At 36.2% G+C, this 19,119-nt stretch overlaps 1 protein-coding gene across 1 annotated transcript in view; it reads right to left on the bottom strand.

Annotated features, from left to right (window-relative positions):
* Positions 1-559: 559 nt before the first annotated feature.
* Positions 560-19,119, bottom strand: part of LOC116558303 (A disintegrin and metallopeptidase domain 3-like) — a 78,033-nt gene continuing 59,473 nt past the window's right edge. Inside the window, exons 17-21 of the mRNA XM_032288138.1 lie at positions 18,965-19,042; positions 16,892-17,006; positions 4,565-4,730; positions 3,560-3,610; positions 560-724 (exon numbers count right to left, since the gene is read on the bottom strand). Coding sequence (XP_032144029.1) covers positions 3,562-3,610; positions 4,565-4,730; positions 16,892-17,006; positions 18,965-19,042 — 408 coding nt within the window. The 3' untranslated portion in view covers positions 560-724; positions 3,560-3,561. The remainder of the gene's footprint in view (positions 725-3,559; positions 3,611-4,564; positions 4,731-16,891; positions 17,007-18,964; positions 19,043-19,119) is intronic.

Below are 19,119 nucleotides of genomic sequence, written 5' to 3'. Positions count from 1 at the left end.
AAGGAGTTGATGAAAATCCCTCTGCCTTCTTGGAAAGGCTCAGAGATAACTTGCTAAAGCACCTCTCTATCTCCTGATTCAGTTGAGGGACAACTAATCCTAAGGGATAAATTTATTACTTAGGCAGCCCCTGATATGAGGAGTAAGCTGCAAAAAACAGGCCCTGAGGCCAGATAGTACTTTAGAGAACCTCCTGAAAGTAGCCACTTCCATCTTTTATAATAAGGACAGGGAGGCCCAGGAAAGAGAGAGGAAGTACAGGAAAGAGACAAGGGCTTTAATGGCCACCAGACAAGCCCCAGAATTCCCAGGGTGAACTTGTTAACTACTACAGATGTGGCAAGAGAAGCAGACCAGCAGATGAGGGGTTTGAGCAGGGAGTGACGGAACAGGTGAGCCACTCCCCTGCTGCATGTCTCGTGAGGGAGATCAGTGAACTCTTTTGTTTCAGAAAGCTATAAGCTTATGATGTAACAACCTCCAAAGTTAAAAGGAAACAAAGCCGCTTATTTCCTACTAAGGATCATGGTGGGTAGAAGGATCAATAGACACAAGCGTCTATGCTTTCAGTCATAGGATTTATTTTGCTTTGTGAAATTGAAATCTTTAAGCCATAACAAATGAGAGTAAAATTTGTTTTCATTTTTAGATCAGACCAGTTAATGGTGAGTTTCTTGGTAATATCCTTTCTTCATTTTATGGCTTTTATTTTATCACTTGGTTACTGTTGCAGAGGAAATACAGAAAAATAGAAATGTTAAATCTTCATTGTTAATAAAAGCTATTATTTACTATTCAACTATTGGTAGAACACTTAATTAGTAAAATAAGAAACAGATTATACTGGTGCAGTCTGTCTGTAAATCAGAAAATTTATAAATCTAAATTTATTTTTCATAAATTAATTGTAATAGCTACATTAGAAGGGAATATTAAATTGATATTTATATTTTTAATTTACAGTCTCTAAACTTTACATGGATAAAAGAAAATCATCAACAAAGAAATAGAAGTATAAAGAAAAACCATAAAAAAGAAACAGAAGAAAACAGCAACATAAATACATGAAAAAATAGGAAAGAATTACTATTAAGTTTTCTCTAAGTATTTGAGTATGAAAAGAAGTTCTAAAACCCTCTGTGCATTTCCAGTGGGTTCTTACATACACTTGTTCAAAGACAAACTAACTCTTCACTCCCCTCCACTTCTTCACCCAAACCAAACCAGTTATTTCTCTACTATACAGCATGTCACCAGAAAAAGGTGTCACTAACCATTCCGTCAGAAGAGCGGAGTGTTCTTAGTTCTCCCTTTTATTCTAACCCGAAACGTCCATCCAGTCACTACTAACAGATCGGGCCTCTGTTCTATCTCTGAAAACGTTTTTGTGCTTTCCTCCTCTCCAATCCTGCCCTCAGCACATCTTGCCTATGCATTCAGCAGTCTCTTAACTGCTTCACTACTTTCCAGTCATGACTGAATCTATTTTTCCTATTTTATCCCAGTGAAATTTGTAAACTGAAAGACAAATAGTACCAAATCCCTTTCTTACCATCTTAAAAAGTACTTTACCTATGTTCTTATTCATATAGAAGAACATGTACACTTCTCATTGTGGCATACATGATACTTGTTTTGGCTCATGGTTACCTATATGGATTTTACATCTCAGAATTCATAAACTTGCAATTTCCCAGAACTTTAGGAGGCCAAAGTGGGTGGATCATGAGTTCAGGAGATCGAGACCATCCTGGCCAACTTGGTGAAACCCCGTCTCTCCTAAAAATACAAAAATTAGCTGGGCATGGTGGCATGTGCCTGTAGTCTCAGCTACTTGGGAGGCTGAGGCAGGAGAATTGCTTGAATCCAGGGGGTAGAGGTTGCAGTGAGCTGAGATCACGACTTTGCACTCCTGCCTAGGTGACAGAGCAAGAACTCTACTTCAAAAAAAAGGCCAAAATTTTGTAAAGAAAGAGGGCTGGTTTTACTTTTTAGCTCTGCTATTTTCCTGATGTGTATCAATACCCATATTATGCAACCGCTTTTTCTTACTTTCTGCATCCAAACTGTCAGTACACTATTGGGTTATCTTCAAAACGTATCCATAAGACCACCCTTCCCACTCTTGGTCTGAAGCACCATCTTTTCTCTCCTGGGTTACTGCAATAGTTTCTCCACATCTACTCTTTCCATCATATAGACTGTTTTCAACAAAGCAGCTTTTTAAAGTGTAAGTCACGTGCTTAGAATCTGCACCATCTGGTGATTCCTCCTTTTCACTCAAAGTAAAAGACAGATGGCCTCCAAGAGTGCCAAGACCCTCCATGGGTGTTACTTCTCTGACCTCATCGCAACAGAAACCCTCTTGGTAACTCTGCCCCAGATAGAATGACATTCCTGATATTTTTCCAACATTCCTGAGTTGTGTTAGCATCATAACGTCTATATGTTTTGAAAGCTGCTGTGAAGATATTTGCATGGGTAATGCCAGGTCTATGCCTGTGTGGAATAGATTTGATTTGTAGCTGGAATGGAAAAGCTCTGTCTTCATCTCTGGGAAAGCTTGGATGTCTGGTTTTGACTTTTTGCTAGGATAAGGGAAGTAGTGTTTATGATAAGCCATTTACAATTTAAAATAAGAAAGCTTGGGCCCTGGTGGCTCTCTAATTCCCAGTGATTAGTGGAAGATAAGAAAACAGAGACTATTGACTTAACTGTCAACAAAGTCAGGTATGAAGGAATGGGAGCTAAGTAATTAGCTTCCTGATCTCACTCTTGGTTGAATTTTTGAATTTTCTGTTTACTGTCAGTGATAGGCCTAACACATCAAATGCCATCATTTCTTTACACATATGAATTAGAACTTTGAACAAAACATATGAATGCCTATTTTATCCCATCTTAAAGATAAAAAGAATGTATCTTTCTGCTTTTGAGGGAAGGTGTACTTAACATGTTGCCTGGCATCTCAATTAATGTAAATTCCATTCCCAGTCCGCAGTCATATATCAGGCTATATTTGTTCAAGATTATGGCAATCTTAAGAGCTTGAACTCTAAAGTCAGATTGCCTTAAGTTAAACTCCACCAAAATACTCACTAAAACTATTTTTTCCTGGTAAATCAATTTATTTCCTTTTACCCGTTTCCTCATCTCTAAAATATGGATAACAATACCTATGGCAACTTAGTGAAGATCAATCACTGTAAATGTAGAGAGATAATCTGTGTAAATCACCCAATGAGAACCTTAAATAAGGCCAAAGGAGGTGTGATTGTTTATGACTATTTACAAAATATAATCCCTTTAACATCATTTTGTTTACAAAATGTTCAATTAATCTCTAATATCAGTTAACAGTAAATATTTCTATATCAGTATAAAACATAATTAACATCAAATATTTTTCTTATCTTTGTTTTACTGTATGGTATTAATAAATGGGAGTCAAGATGATGAAATATGGGCATAATAGTTTTCTTATACTGAGGTATTGTTAAAAGTAAAACAATATTCCATGAATTATCATTTTCTTAACAATTTGAATATTTCAGGTCACCTTTAACTCTGTGACTGGCTGTTTGTACTACTGCTGTCTTCTGAGATAGATCTGTATGAAAGAGATAACATTAGAAAAAACTGTAATCTTGCGTGAAATCAAGAAAAGCTTAAAAAGCTAGATTTGCATTAATTAACCAATCAATATGTTTCAAGTGGCCAAGTGCAGGCAGAGCAGTCAATTTGGAAACAGTGGACATAGGCAAGAAGGGGTGACATCAGTTTTAAAGCCTTTGAGTGATAAAGAGAATGACCTCGTTCCTGACCAGCGTTTCATCGCTTTTTTTGCTTCAGCTCTATTTCATTTCTTACCCTTGCAGCCCTGAAACCACTTACTGTTGTAAAACAGCCTGTGGTGACCAGATTTTGTCATTTTAAACAAATGATCCCACTTGTTTATTCTTCCTTTTGAATTCTCAAATCCCTAAATATTCATGAAGCAATTTATGGTTTGCTGTGGTGTTACAGTTAAAGAAAAAAAAGAAAAGCTGTGCAGGTACCTTACTTATTTCACAAAAATATGAGCCATATTAACTTTGCACGAAATACAGAGTATTCTATCTGACTTCTCTTCCTCATTCCGTACATTCTCCTATTTTCTTACTTTCTACATATTCTATTCACAAATTTTCTTCCCTGACTATTTCTGTGGACCTTTTTGGCACAACTGGTTGCCAATGTAAGAGAAATGGGGTTCCCTGGGAAGTCAACAGAACTTCGTAAACAATTGTTGAGAACTTGGTTTCCTATGTGAAAGGCAATGAGGCTTTACTGAATAGTTTAATTGTTTTTAGCCCTGTAAGAACATGTGGGATACTTAGCTGACTGATATTTGAAAAAAAACAAAAAGCAAACAAATAAAAAACTTTGCTATATGCTGAGAACTTACTCAGTGTTTCTAAACATTAATCCAATCCATCCTAGAATCTCTACTTGGATTCTGAATTGCACTGAATTCTTCCCATAATGAATTTTAAATTAAATTAAAAATCAGACATTTACTTACCTGCTGCTTACTGTTCCTGCTTTGCTCCAAAATCTCTTCATTTTGTTCCATTTAAGACTAACAATAGCAATTAAAACGAGCAAAGGTAAAAAAATGTAGAAACTGATCAAAAGACCATTGTTTTTAGGAGCAGCACGTCGTTTTGGAAACAAGGGTTCATCTTTTCCTGAAAATATGAGAGTACCTTTTTAACTATTTGAAAAATTATACTCAAATTATACAGAATTTGAATTATAAACATTTATAACTCAAATAACACAGTTAAAGAATGAATATATTTGAATTTAAAAGTGTTATTCAGTATTCTCTCACTGGGCCCCAAAGTACATTATACATTTTTGTATGTCAACTGAATACACTTATACATATAATTGACAATATACAGTCATTGACAATATATAATATTGTTGACATGAATTTATTTATAATCCCTTCGTGTATACTTAATATTTACTTATATGATATAATCTATTTTAGTGTATCATATTGTTTTGTGAACTGCATTGAGTACATTCAACGTTGTTGTGCAACCATCACCACCACTCTACTTCAGAACTTTCTCATTCTACAAAGCTGAAACTTTTTATCCATTCAATATTAACCTACCATTTTTCCCTTTCCCCAGAAGAATCACGATTCTACTTTGACTCCATGAATCTGACTAACCTAGGTAATAATGGAAGCAGAACTCAGCTGCTGGCAACCATCATTCTACTTAGACTCTGAGTTTGACTCGCAGAAGCAGAATTACATAATATTTGTCATGTTCTGACTGGCTTATTTCACTTATCATAAGGTCTTCAGTTTATATCTACATTATAGAGTGTGACAGAGTTATTCATTTTAAGGACGAATAATCTTCCATTGTATGCCTATATCATATTACGGTTATCCATTTATTTGTCAATAAACATTTTGATTTTCCATGTTTTGACCATTGTGAATAATGTTGCTATAAGCATAGGTATACAAATATCTGCTTGAGACTCTGCTTTTAATATTTTCGGGCATATACGTAGATGTGGAATTCCTGGATAATATGCTAATTTTGTGTTCAATTTTTTTAGCAACCAGCATTCTGTTTTCCACAAAGGCTGCATTATTTTACGTTTTCACTAGCAATGCAAAGAGTTCCAATTTTTTCATACCCTGGTCAACACTTGATATGCTTTGAATTTTTCTTTTTAATAGCCATCCTAATAGGTACAAATTGATATTTCATTGTTGTTTTTACTTGCATTTCCCCAAAGATTAGTAATGTTAACATGTGAAAAACACACCTTTTTATGTGCTTACTACCTTCTCCACATCTTTATATTTCCTAGAAGATGAATTAAAGTATTCAAGTACTTTGCCCATTTGTAAAAGGAATTATTTGTCTTGCTATTGCTTGTTGCCCTGTAAGAGTTCTTTATATATTCTTAATATTAATCCCTTATTAGATACATATTTTAACTATTTTCTTCCGTTCAATGGATTATTTTTTCACTTTTGTTAGTATCCTTTGATGCACAACAGTTTTTAATCACGATAGTTCCTAATTTATGTTTTTTCGTTTACTGATGGTGCTTTTGGAGTCATATCAAGGAAATCATTGCCAAATTCCATGTTATTACAATTTCCTATTGTCTTCTGTTTTAACGATTTATAATATTAGTTCTTGCATTTAGATTGTTGATTCATTTTGAGTTAATTTTTGTATGTGGTATCAATAAGGGCCATACCTCATTCACTTGCATGCAAATACCCAGATCTCTCAATATGACACATTGAAATGACTGAGCTTTCCTGAATGAATGGTCTACGCATTCTTGAAAATTATTAGACCACGTATGTGAAGACTTATTTCTAGGATCCATATTTTATTCTTTTGGAAACCTTCAGCTTTCTTACATTTTTTTGTCCAATGTGATATATCAACTATCAAGAAAGTACAACAAAGTCCTGGAGACTTTGGCCTTTCTGTCATAGTTTTTGTTGAACACGTTTGAGAATTCAGTCTTTTTTTTACTGCTTGTAATAATATGAGGAAGACTATTGATAAAAGAAAATATTATACAATTATTAATCTGACAAATGCAAAGAAATATAAAGCAGCAGTTTAGCCTATTGTTATTTTAGACTGTTCAGGCTGTTGTAACAAAAATATCATAAACTGGGCAGCTTGCAAACAATAGAAATGTATCTTTCATTGGTCTGGAGGAAGGGAATTCCAAAACAGAGGCACTGGCAGAATTATTCTGTGGGCCTATTTCATGAATCATAACCATCTTCTTGTTCTAACCTTACATAGTGGAAAGGATGAAGGATCTCTCTTTCATCCTTTCTTTCATTAGAACACTAATCCCATTCAAGGGGGCTCTAAGAGCTCCACCTCCAAGTACCATCAAATTATAAATTAGGTTACAAGATAAAAATGTTGAGAAATGCAAACATTTAGTCTACAAAAATACTGCAATTGACCATATAAATGAAATGTCAGACTACAGGTCTTTAGATGATGATATCCTAATTTTTTTTCAAGTCAAGAATATTTTCAAGTCAATGGAATATTTCGAAAGAGAAAATGGATACATAGAATTCTCATCTGATAATCATTTAATAGGAAAACATTCAGCAAGCAATATTTTCATAAATACCTGGGATTTCTTGCATTGTAAATAAGACTTAATAGTATTCAGTCTTCTATGGAAGATGTATGTGAACATCCATTGGATATTGTTCACAAGTGGACAAATAGTGAAGTTAAATATTTATGCAGAGTTGATTGAATGGAGTCAGTGCAGGAGTTCAAAAGCTGAGTAATTATTTTTGATGTTTATTAAAATAAACTGAAAATATTTTAATTATAGTACAAAGAGGATAATATCAGTAAAACTGTGACCATCAAAGTTGTCTTTTGAAGATGTAAATGCACACACAAAAAAAGAATCACAAAGTATAGTCACTCTAAGTTACTAAAGGTGTACTTCAAGTATTCCTCACAAATACAGAAAGGATATGTTCTAGATCCATGTTTGACAGCAGGAATTGTATTCAAAACACATACAGCACTTTAGTTACATATCCTTCAAAGACTAGAGTAAAATATTGAGTTTTCTGTGTTTAAATTTTTTATTGAAATTTTTCATAAAGCTGATTTTCACTATTTTTATTTCTACTTTTATAAATTTCCTGTAATTTGTTTTTTAAATAAAAAAAGAGTTTTGGGCCCACAAGTTAGAGGTAACTAACAAGAGTTAATTTCAGATAAAATAGAATTCAAGACAAAGATAAACATTACAGAAATTATAGAAGCAACAATGCACCAGAAATAAACCTAAACTACACATGCAATAATGAAGAAAAAATCAAAATGAAATACAAATTAACATAATAAAATAAAAAATATATAATTATGATTAGAATTTTTTAAAACTCCTTGGCAATTGATAGAAGTAAAAAAAATCGGTCAGTTCCTTAAAAAGCATAAACTACTTTAACTCATCTAATAAGAAGGAGATAATGTTATTGTTGGTGTATTTATTTAAAAAATATTTATTTAAAGAAAATATTTATTTTAAAAACTCTTCTGGAATTAATCTCCAGACCCATATGAATTCACTGGACATTACTACCAAATATTTTTTAAATGCTAATTTTAAGCAATCACTTGTACAATACAGAAGAGGAGTAAACACTTCCCAATTCATTTTATGATTTCAGTTTTAGTTGATAACAAAAGAACATAAAAACAAGTAGAAGGAAGAGAGACAGAAAGAGAGGGAGAGAGCGAGAGATAGAGAGAGAGGGAAGAAGGCAGACTCTCACCAACCTAGACACAAAAACCCTCAACAGAATATTAACAAATCAGATTTAGTTAAGTGCAAAAATTAATAAATCACGACGAAGGAGAATTTAGTCTGTATTTTCAAAATTGGTTCAAAATTAAAAATCAATGTAATTAATCATATCAGTGGTCTACAAGGTTCATACACGTCTGTCAATACTAAAAAATTTGCAAAATTAATATTGTTAATGATAAAACATCTCAATGAATACATATTAAAGGAAGTTCTTCAAGGGATCGATCCAAGATGGCTGTTTAGGAACAGCTCAGGATCGCAGCTCCCAGTGAAAGCGCAGAGGGTGAGTGGACGCCACATTTTTATTGCCCACAGACTAGGAAATTCCCAGGCGGAGGAGCTCCACAGGTCGCCAGCGCAGGGCTGTTTCAGCCAGCGCGGCTATGCCGGGTGGCGCCGCTGCTTTGCCCCGCGCGGCTGCTTTGTCGGTGCCCCGGAGCAGCGGTTCTCTGTACAAAATACACCGGTCCGGGTGCCCTTTTGGCTGGCAATTGGAGCCACGGGAGGTTGCCCAATCATCTGTTTAAAAAGGGGACTGAGCAGGGAGCCAGGACAGTAGATTCCAGGGCAAAAAAAAAAGCGCCACAAACCTCAGTGCCGCTGTTTAAGCCAGCGCAGTGAGTGGCCGCAGGGGAAAACAGACAGACCCCGGCGCCTCCTCAACAGGCGACTGGAACACCAACTTTAGAAAGGCTCTGAGGCAGGGAGCCAGGCGATCAGGCTCAGCTGATCCCAACCCCACAAAAGAACAGCAATCAGAAACTCTCTGGATTGAGAGTTTCACAGTAAGCGCAGCTGAACCCGGGACGGTCCAGCTCTGTGGGGGAGGAGCGTCCGCCATTACCGAGGCAGCCCGCCACTACGGAGGTAGTCGGCCAATGCTGAGGCAGCCCGCTGTTGCCAAGGCAATCCCCCACTACAGAGAGACTTCGCCTTAAAAGAGGCCGGCCACCCTTGCCAAGGCAGTTCTAACTACACCCATATAAACAGGACTGCAGGGAAGTTCACTCGGCAGCTGGGCAGAGCCCACAGCAGCTCAGCAAAGCCTCTACAGGCAAACAGTGACTAGGCTGCCTCCTTGCTGGGCAGGGCAGCTCTGAAGGAAAAAAAAAAAGAAGGCAGCAGCATAACGGAAACTCATAAATAAAGCCCTAAATCCCTGGGACAGAGCACCTGGGAACAAAAACCGGTTTATGAGTTCTGCTGCAGCAGACCTAAACATACTTGCCCAGCAGCTCTGAATGAAGAACGGAGCTCACAGCTCAGCATTTGAGCTTCTATAAAGAAAAGACCGTCTCCTCAAGCAGCTCCCTGACCCCTGTATATCCAAAGAGCCACCTCATAAAGGAGAGATCAGACTGACACCTGGCGGGTATCCTTCTGGGACAAAGATAGCAGAAGAACAAAACTGGTAACAACCCTTTAATGTTCAGGAGCTGCTGCAGGTAATCCCCAGGCAAGCAGGGCCTGGAGTGGACCTCAGCAGACCTACAGAAGAGGGGCCAGACTGTCAGAAGGAAAACCAAGAAACAGAAATAACCTCATCATCAACAAACAGAACATCCACTCAGAGACCCAATCTGAAAGCCAGCAACTACAAAGACGACAGGTGGATAAATCCTTAAAGATGGGAAGAAACCAGTGCAAAAAGGATGAAAACACCTGAAACCAGAACACCTCTCCTCCTACAAGGGATCACAACTCCTCACCAGCAAGGGAACAAGGTTGGATGGAGAACGAGTGTGATGAAATGACAGAATCAGACTTCAGAAGGTGGGTAGTAAGAAACTTCTGTGAACTTAAAGAACATGTTCTAACCCAATGCAAAGAAACTAAGAACCTTGAAAAAAGATTTGATGAAATGCTAACGAGAATGGACAAAATAGAAAGGAATATAAGTGAATTGATGGAGCTGAAAAACACAACACAAGAACTTTGCAAAGCATGCACAAGTATCAACAGCCGAATTGACCAAGCAGAAGGAAGGATATCAGAGGTCGAAGATCAACTCAATGAAATAAAACGGGAAGGCAAGAATAGAAAAAAAAGGATAAAAAGGAATGAACAAAGTCTCCAAGAAATGTGGGACTATGTGAAAAGACCTAATCTATGTTTGATAGGTGTACCTGAATGCGATGAAGAGAATGAATCCAAGCTGGAAAATACTCTTCAGGATATTATCCAGGAAAACTTCCCCAACCTAGCAAGTCACGCAAATATTCAAGTCCAGGAAATACAGAGACCACCACAAAGATATTCATCAAGAAGAGCAACCCCAAGGCACATAATTGTCAGATTCACCAGGGTTGAAATGAAGGAGAAAATACTAAGGGCAGCCAGAGAGAAAGGTCGGATTACCCACAAAGGGAAGCCCATCAGACTCACAGCAGATCTCTCAGCAGAAACCCTACAATCCAGAAGAGAGTGGGGGCCAATACTCAACATCCTTAAGGAAAAGAACTTTCAACCCAGAATCTCCTAACCAGCCAAACTAAACTTCAAAAGTGAAGGAAAAATAAAATCCATTGTGAACATGCAAGTATTCAGAGATTTCATCACCACCAGGCCAGCTTTATAAGAGCTTCTGAAAGAGGCTCTATGCATATAAAGGAACAACCAGTACCAGGCACTCCAAAAACATGAAATGGTAAAGAGAATCAACACAATGAAGAGTCTGCATCAACGAATGGGCAAAACAGCCAGCTAGCACCAAAATGGCAGTATCAAATTCACACATAACAATATTAACCCTAAATGTAAATGGACTAAATGCCCCAATCAAAAGAAACAGACTGGCAAATTGGATAAAAAGCCAAAACCAATCGGTGTGCTGTATCCAGGAAACCCTCTCATGTGCAAGGATACACAAAGCTCAAAATAAAGGGATGGAGGAAGATTTACCAAGCAAATGGTGAGCAAAAAAAAAGCAGGAGTTGCAATTCTCATCTCTGATAAATTAGACTTTAAACAACAAAGATTGAAAGAGACAAAGAAAGACATTACATAATGGTAAAAGCATCAATGCAACAAGAAGAGTTAAAGATCCTTAATATATACGCACCCAATACAGGAGCACCCAGATACATAAGGCAAATTCTTAATGACTTACAAAGAGACTTAGGCTCCCACACAATAATAGTGGGAGACTTTCACACCCCATTGTCAATATTAGACAGATCGACCAGACAGAAAATTAACAAGGATATCCAGGACTTGAACTCACACCTGGACCAAGCAAACCTAATAGACATTTACAGAACTCTCCACCCCAAATCCACAGAATATACATTCTTCTCAGCACCACATCACACCTACTCTAAAATTGACCACATAATTGGGAGTAAATCACTCCTCAGCAAATGCAAAAGAACGGAAATCATAACAAACAGTCTCTCAGGCCACAGTGCAATCAAGTTAGAACTCAGAATTCAAAAACTAACCCAGAACCCCACAGCTTTATGGAAACTGAACAACTAGCTCTTGAATGTTGACTGGATAAACAATGAAATGAAGGCAGAAATAAAGATGTTCTTCAAAGCCAACGAGAATGAAGATACAACATACCAGAATCTCTGGGACACATTTAAAGAAGTCTCCAGAGGAAAATATATAGCAATAAGTGCCCATATGAGAAGGAAGGAGAGATAAAAAATTGACACCCTATCATCAAAATTAAAAGAGCTAGAGGAGGAAGATAAAAAAAAACTCAAAGTCTAGTAGAAGACAAGAAATAGCTAAGATCAGAGCAGAACTGAAGGAGATAGAGACACGAAAAACCCTTCAAAAAATCAATAAATCAAGGAGTTGGTTTTTTGAAAAGATCAACAAAATAGACAGATCACTAGCCAGATTAATAAAAAAGAAAAGGAGAATAACCAAATTGATGCCATAAAAAACGATAAAGGGGATATCACCACAGATTCCACAGAAATGCAAACCATCATCAGAGATTATTACAAACAGCTCTATGCACATAAACTAGTAAACCAGGAAGAAATGGATAAATTCCTGGACACTTGCCTCCTGCCAAGCCTAAACCAGGAAGAAGCCGAAACCCTGAACAGACCCATAACAAGGTCTGAAGTTGAGGCAGCAATTAAGAGCTTTACCACCCAACAAAAATGCCCAGGGCCAGACGGGTTCACAGCCAAATTCTACCGGACATACAAAGAGGAGCTGGTACCATTCCTTCTGAAACTATTCCAAACAATACAAATAGAGGGAATTCTTCCCAAATCATTTTATGAGACCAACATTATCCTGATTCTAAAACCCGTTAGAGACTCAGCAAGAAAAGAAAACTTCAGGCCAATATCCATGATAAACATAGATGCAAAAATCTTGAATAAAATACTGACAAGCCGATTGCAACAGCACATCAAAAAGCTTATCCACCATGATCAAGTAGGCTTCATCCTGGGGATGCAAGGTTGGTTCAACATACGCAAGTCTATAAATGTAATTCACCACATAAACAGAACCAAAGACAAAAACCACATGATTATCTCAATTGATGCAGAGAAGGCCTTTGACAAAATTCAACAGCCCTTTATGCTAAAAACCCTCAACAAGCTACGCTGATGGAATGAATTGATGGAATGTATCTCAAAATAATAAAAGCTATTTACGGCAAACCAACAGCCAATATCATACTGAATGGGCAAAAACTGGAAGCATTCCCCTTGAAATGTGGCACCAGACAAGGATGCCCTCTCTCACCACTCCTATTCAATATAGTACTAGAAGTTCTAGCCAGAGCAATCAGGCAAGAAAAAGAAATAAAGGGCATTCAAATAGGAAAGGAGGAAGTCAAATTGTCTCTATTTGCAGACGACATGATTGTATACCTAGAAGACCCCATTGTCTAAGCCCCAAGTCTCCTGAAACTGATAAGCAACTTCAGCAAGGTCTCAGGATACAAAATCAATGTGCAAAAATCACATGCATTCCTATACACCAATAACAGTCTTAAAGAGAGCCAAATCAAGAACAAACTTCCATTCACAATTGCCACAAAGAGAATAAAATACCTAGGAATACAACTAACAAGGAACATTAAAGGACCTCTTCAAGGAGAACTACAAGCCACTGCTCAACGAAATAAGAAAGGACACAAACAGGTGGAGAAACATTCCATGTTCATGGTTAGAAAGAATCAATATCGTGAAAATGGCCATACTGCCCAAAGTAATTTACAGATTCAATGCTATCCCCATCAAGCTACCAATGACCTTCTTCACAGAACTGGAAAAAACCACCTTAAACTTCATATGGAACCAAAAGAGAACCCGCATAGCCAAGTCAATTCTAAGCAAAAGAACAAAGCAGGAGGTATCACACTACCGGACTTCAAACTATACATGGTACTGGTACCAGAACAGAGATATAGACCAATGGAACAGAACAGAGGTCTCAGAGGCAACACAACATATCTACCACCATCTGATATTTGACAAACCTGACAAAAATAAGCAATGGGGAAAAGAGTCCCTGTTTAATAAATGGTGTTGAGAAAACTGGCTAGCCATGTGCAGAAAGCAGAAACTGGACCCCTTCCTGACACCTTACACTAAAATTAACTCCAGATGGATTAAAGACTTAAACATAAGACCTAACACCATAAAAACCCTAGAAGAAAATCTACGCAAAACCATTCAGGACATAGGCGTAGGCAAGGACTTCATGACCAAAACACCAAAAGCACTGACAATAAAAGCCAAAACAGACGAATGGGACCTAATCAAACTCCACAGCTTCTGCACAGCAAAAGAAACAGTCATTAGAGTGAATCGGCAACCAACAGAATGGGAAAAAAATTTTGCAGTTTACCCATCTGACAAAGGGCTGATATCCAGAATTTACAAAGAACTAAAACAGATTTACAAGAAAAAACTAACAAGCCCATTCAGAAGTGGGCAAAGGATATGAACAGATACTTTACAAAAGAAGACATTCATGAGGCCAACAAACATGAAAAAATGCTCATCATCACTGGTCATCAGAGAAATGCAAATCAAAGCTACATTGAGATACCATCTCACGCCAGTTAGAATAGCGATCATTAAAAAATCTGGAGACAACAGATGCTGGAGAGTATGTGGAGAAGTAAGAATGCTTTTACACTGTTGATGGGAGTGTAAATTAGTTCAACCATTGTGGAAGACAGTGTGGCAATTCCTCAAAAATCTAGAAATAGAAATACCATTTGACTCAGCAATCCCCTGGGTATATACCTATAAGATTATAAATAATTTTACTATAAAGACACATGTACACGTATGTTCATTGCAGCACTATTCACAATAGCAAAGACTAGGAACCAACCCAAATGCCCATAAATGATAGACTGAATAAAGAAAATGTGTCATGTATACATCATGGAATACTATGCAGTCATAAAAAAGGATGAGTTTATGTCCTTTGTAGGGATATGAAGAAAGCTGGAAACCATCATTATCAGCAAACTAACCCAAGAACAGAAAAACCAAACACCACGTGTTCTCACTCATAAGTGGGTGTTGAACAATGAGAACACATGGACACAGGAAGGAGAACATCAGACCTGGGGGTCTGTTGTTGGCGGAGGCTAGAGGAGGGATAGCAGGGGGTGGGGGTACAGGGGAGGGATAGTATTAGGAGAAATACCTAATGTAGATGACAGAGTGATGGATGCAGGAAACCTCCATGGCACGTGTATACCTATGTAACAAACCTGCATGTTCTGCATATGTATGCCAGATTTTAAAGTATAATTTAAAAATAAATAAATAAATAAATAAACAAACTGTGATACATATATATGATGAAACAGCCATTAAATGGAACAATCTACAGACTCAATGCAATTATTCACAAAAATAAAAAACACAGTCCTAAAATGTATATGCAGACAAAAAACCCAGACTAGTCAAAGTCATCCTAAGCAAAAAGAACAAAACTGGAGAAATCATGTTACCTGAGTTGACACTACACAAAGCTATAGTAATCAAAATACCATGATGCTGGCATAAAACAGATACATAGATAAATAAAACAGCATAAAGAACCCACAAGTTAATCCACATATTTAAAGTCCATTTATTCTCAATAAAGGTGTCAAGAACATACATTGGGGAAAGAACAGTCTCTTCAATAAATAGTGCTGTAAAAACTACATAGCCATATGAAGAAGAATGAAACTGGATCCCAATCTCTTGCTATATACAAAACTCAAATGAAAATGAATTAAAGACTTAAATCTAAGACCCTAAACTATAAAACAACTAAAACAAAACATTGGGTAACCTCTCCAGGACATTAATTTGGGCTCACATTTCTTGAGGAAAACCTCAGAAACTCAGGCCATCACAGCAGAAATTGACAAATAGGATCACATCAAGCTAAGAAGCTTCTAAATAGAAAGGGAAACAATCAACCAAATGAGGGGACAACCTACTGAACAGAAGAAAATATTTGTAAATTACTCATCTGACACGGGATTAATAACTGGAACATAGGAGGAGCTCAAACAACTCAATATAAAGTTTAATTTGAAAATGAGCAAAAGATCTGAGTAAACATTTCTCAAAAGAATGCATACAAACAGGTATATTAAAAGAGGCTCAATATCACTGATCATCAGGTAAAGGCAAATAAAAACTACAATTAAATATCGTCTCATCCCAGCTACTTGGGAGGCAGAGGCAGGAGAGTTGCTTGAACCGGGACCCGAGAGGCGGAGGTTGCAGTGAGCCAGGATTGCACCGCTGCACTCCAGCCTGGGCTACAGAGCAAGACTCTGCCTCAAAAAAAAAAAAAAAAAAGAAATGTAATTGTCATTTCAGCGTATTTGACATATGAATCAATTCCTCAAGTATTTATTCAAGTATACAATTCTAATAGTAAAAGAAAGCTTTAGTAAAAACAAATATATTTGTTCATGACTTTTCATCAAATCAATTTAAAAATGTTCAGTGCCTCAGACTATTCATATGCTGCAGGCATGAAAAATTTAATGATTTTTTTCTTTCAATATTACAAAAACAGTTAACTTTAAAGATTCAATTTGATTGTGAATTGGGATATCACAATAGGTGGCGTCCTTGGAATACACAAACTACATGATAAAACTACAACCATTTCTATCATTTAACTACTCCTATATAGAAAACTCTGTTGTAAAATAGAAATATTCTGAGAACCCTGCTTGAAGTGAAAGGGAGCCCTTTTAAAACGTTCACTTATAGGTTAGAATTATAACTATACAGAAAATTTTGGTTGGCAGAATGATTTAGAGCTGTCTGGCTCTAGATCCAAGTTGGTAGCCACTAGCCACAGCGGTCATTTAAATTTAAATTAAATAAGGTAAAATACAGTTGAAATTTCAGTTCCTTAGTTGCACTTTCTACATTCTAGGTGCTCGATAGTCATATAGGATGGCAAAGGTGTACACCATTTCTATGAGAGCAGAAAGCTGTATTGAAAAACAGATCTAGAGACTAACCTGATAAAAGCCAATATCCATCATTGATACTTCCTCCTGGTGATGATAGTGCTGGTTCACAATCTGGAGGAGCATAACCAGGATCACACTGACAATTGAAATGTTCATTGCAAACCTAAAACCAAAACAAACAAACAAGAAAAAATTATACAACTAAATTAACTGCCTGATATATGACTGTCAATATAAAATTTTAAAATATTACCATTTAATATAAGGAGCTTTAAATTTAATATGAAAAAATTTTAGAAATAAAAGGTAGTATAATAAATGTCCATGCAATATATTTTCAAAAATCATAGAGGTATCTTCTTTGTTTGTCTCTTACATTTCCAAATAAAAGGAATAATTCTTGATAAAATTTAAATGTGTTTTATTAGAAAGGCATGCAGGTTATGATGTTAGAAACTGTAGAATCGTGGGAGTAAAAATTTGTTATGAATTGTGCTGGATTTAAAAAAAACAATTGTGACGAGGGCAAAATTTTATTAAAAAATATGGGGGAAAGCCAAAGTTTCAAGATGCTTGCTCAATCAGATACAACATCAACATTTATATAGAAAGAAGAAAGAATGTATACATGTGATCTGGCAGATGATTAGAAAAAGGGCCAGTAGGCGGGGAGTGGTGGCTCAAGCCTGTATTCTCAGCACTTTGGGAGGCTGAGGTGGGCGGATCACGAGATGAAGAGATTGAGACCATACTGGCCAATATAGTGAAACCCTGCCTCTACTAAAATACAAAAATTAGCTGCACGTAGTGGTGCGTGCCTGTAGTTCCTGCTACTTGGGAGGCTGAGGCAGGATAATTGCTTGAACCTGGGAGGCAGAGGTTGCAGTGAGCTGATATCGCGTCACTGCGCTCCAGCGTGGCGCCTGATGATAGAGCAAGACTCTGTCTCAAAAAAGAAAGAAGGAAAGAAAAAGGGCCAGTAGAGAATTCAGAAATAAATGCATACAAAATTAGTTAAGAAAGTCAATTAAAACTAAGTAACAAAAAAAGAAACTGTAAATAATAGATGTGTAAGTAATTTTGGAGAAAAATTGATGTAAGCCACACAGACAGGTCAGTTTTTTTTCCTAAATTACTATAAAAAACATGAACCATCAATATGGCAGAAGACACTGACCATAAAGAGACAAATGCATGCTTAGAATGACTTATAAAGTTTACAAAAGCCAGTAAATAAGTTTACAATACATGAACAAACAGAAATGCAAGTGGTAGATATGACCATACTTAGGAGTTGCATTATTAAATATCAAATAAATTCAAATTAACAATAGACTTAGCATGTTAAAAGAGACTAAAAAGGTTAATACCACTAATCTGGACAGAATATGAGGAAATGCACATTTTCATATATGATAGATGGGAGAAAAAAACTGGTATAATGTTTCTTGAAGACATATGTTACTTAGGAAAATTCAAATTGTTTATATATTCGGTCCAAACAAATTTTATTTGCCATTCATTTAAGAAAGCAGGTAAATGTGCAAAGGTAAATTTACAATAATATCTGTTGTATCACTATTTGTAATAATTAAGCTAAAGTTTAACATCAATTGAAATGCCATCAATGAATGGCATTTCAAATATTGTATGGATGATCCATATAGTGAAATAAGTTGAAGCTGTTGAGGAATGAAACCGATCTTAATGGACTGAAAACTCTGATTCTATAAATCAATGTGCATAATAGTATGTGAATGTTCATAAATATTAAGTACACATACACTCAATTATAAACATTATGTATGTATATGCATAAAAGTATAAGTGTAATCCTTAATAAATCCATTTCCAAAATTTTGTAATCTTAATCTAATGTTATACTAACGGATTCTGTTTCATAGTGCATTTTTTACAAAGTGTATACTTATTTGCTCAAGAGGCCTAAAACAATCTGATCATACACATAAATTATATATATATTATACATATAGTGAATCTACTTTTCTTTTTACTGACAATTTTCAAAAAGAAATTTTCACATGTAATGCTTGTGAACTCATAGAAAGTGTTATTAACATATATTAATTATACTAAGAAAAAGAGTAACTTGTTACATACCCCATGTCCTGCGCAAGTTCTGTTACACTTTGTTATATTTATGTCACCAATAAATAAGCATTGTTTTGATCGACATGCCTAAAATGTTAGAAAGCAAACAACAACAAAAATACTAAATGTAAAGTCAAGATATGAGGAATCATGTTTGTACAAAT

The sequence above is a fragment of the Sapajus apella genome, unplaced genomic scaffold (assembly GCF_009761245.1).
Source record: "Sapajus apella isolate SASKATOON/1434 unplaced genomic scaffold, GSC_monkey_1.0 scaffold21, whole genome shotgun sequence".
In the NCBI taxonomy this organism is placed as follows: Eukaryota; Metazoa; Chordata; class Mammalia; order Primates; family Cebidae; genus Sapajus; species Sapajus apella.
Note: the sequence above shows the minus strand (reverse complement) of the source record. Positions and strands in the feature narration are given on the sequence as shown.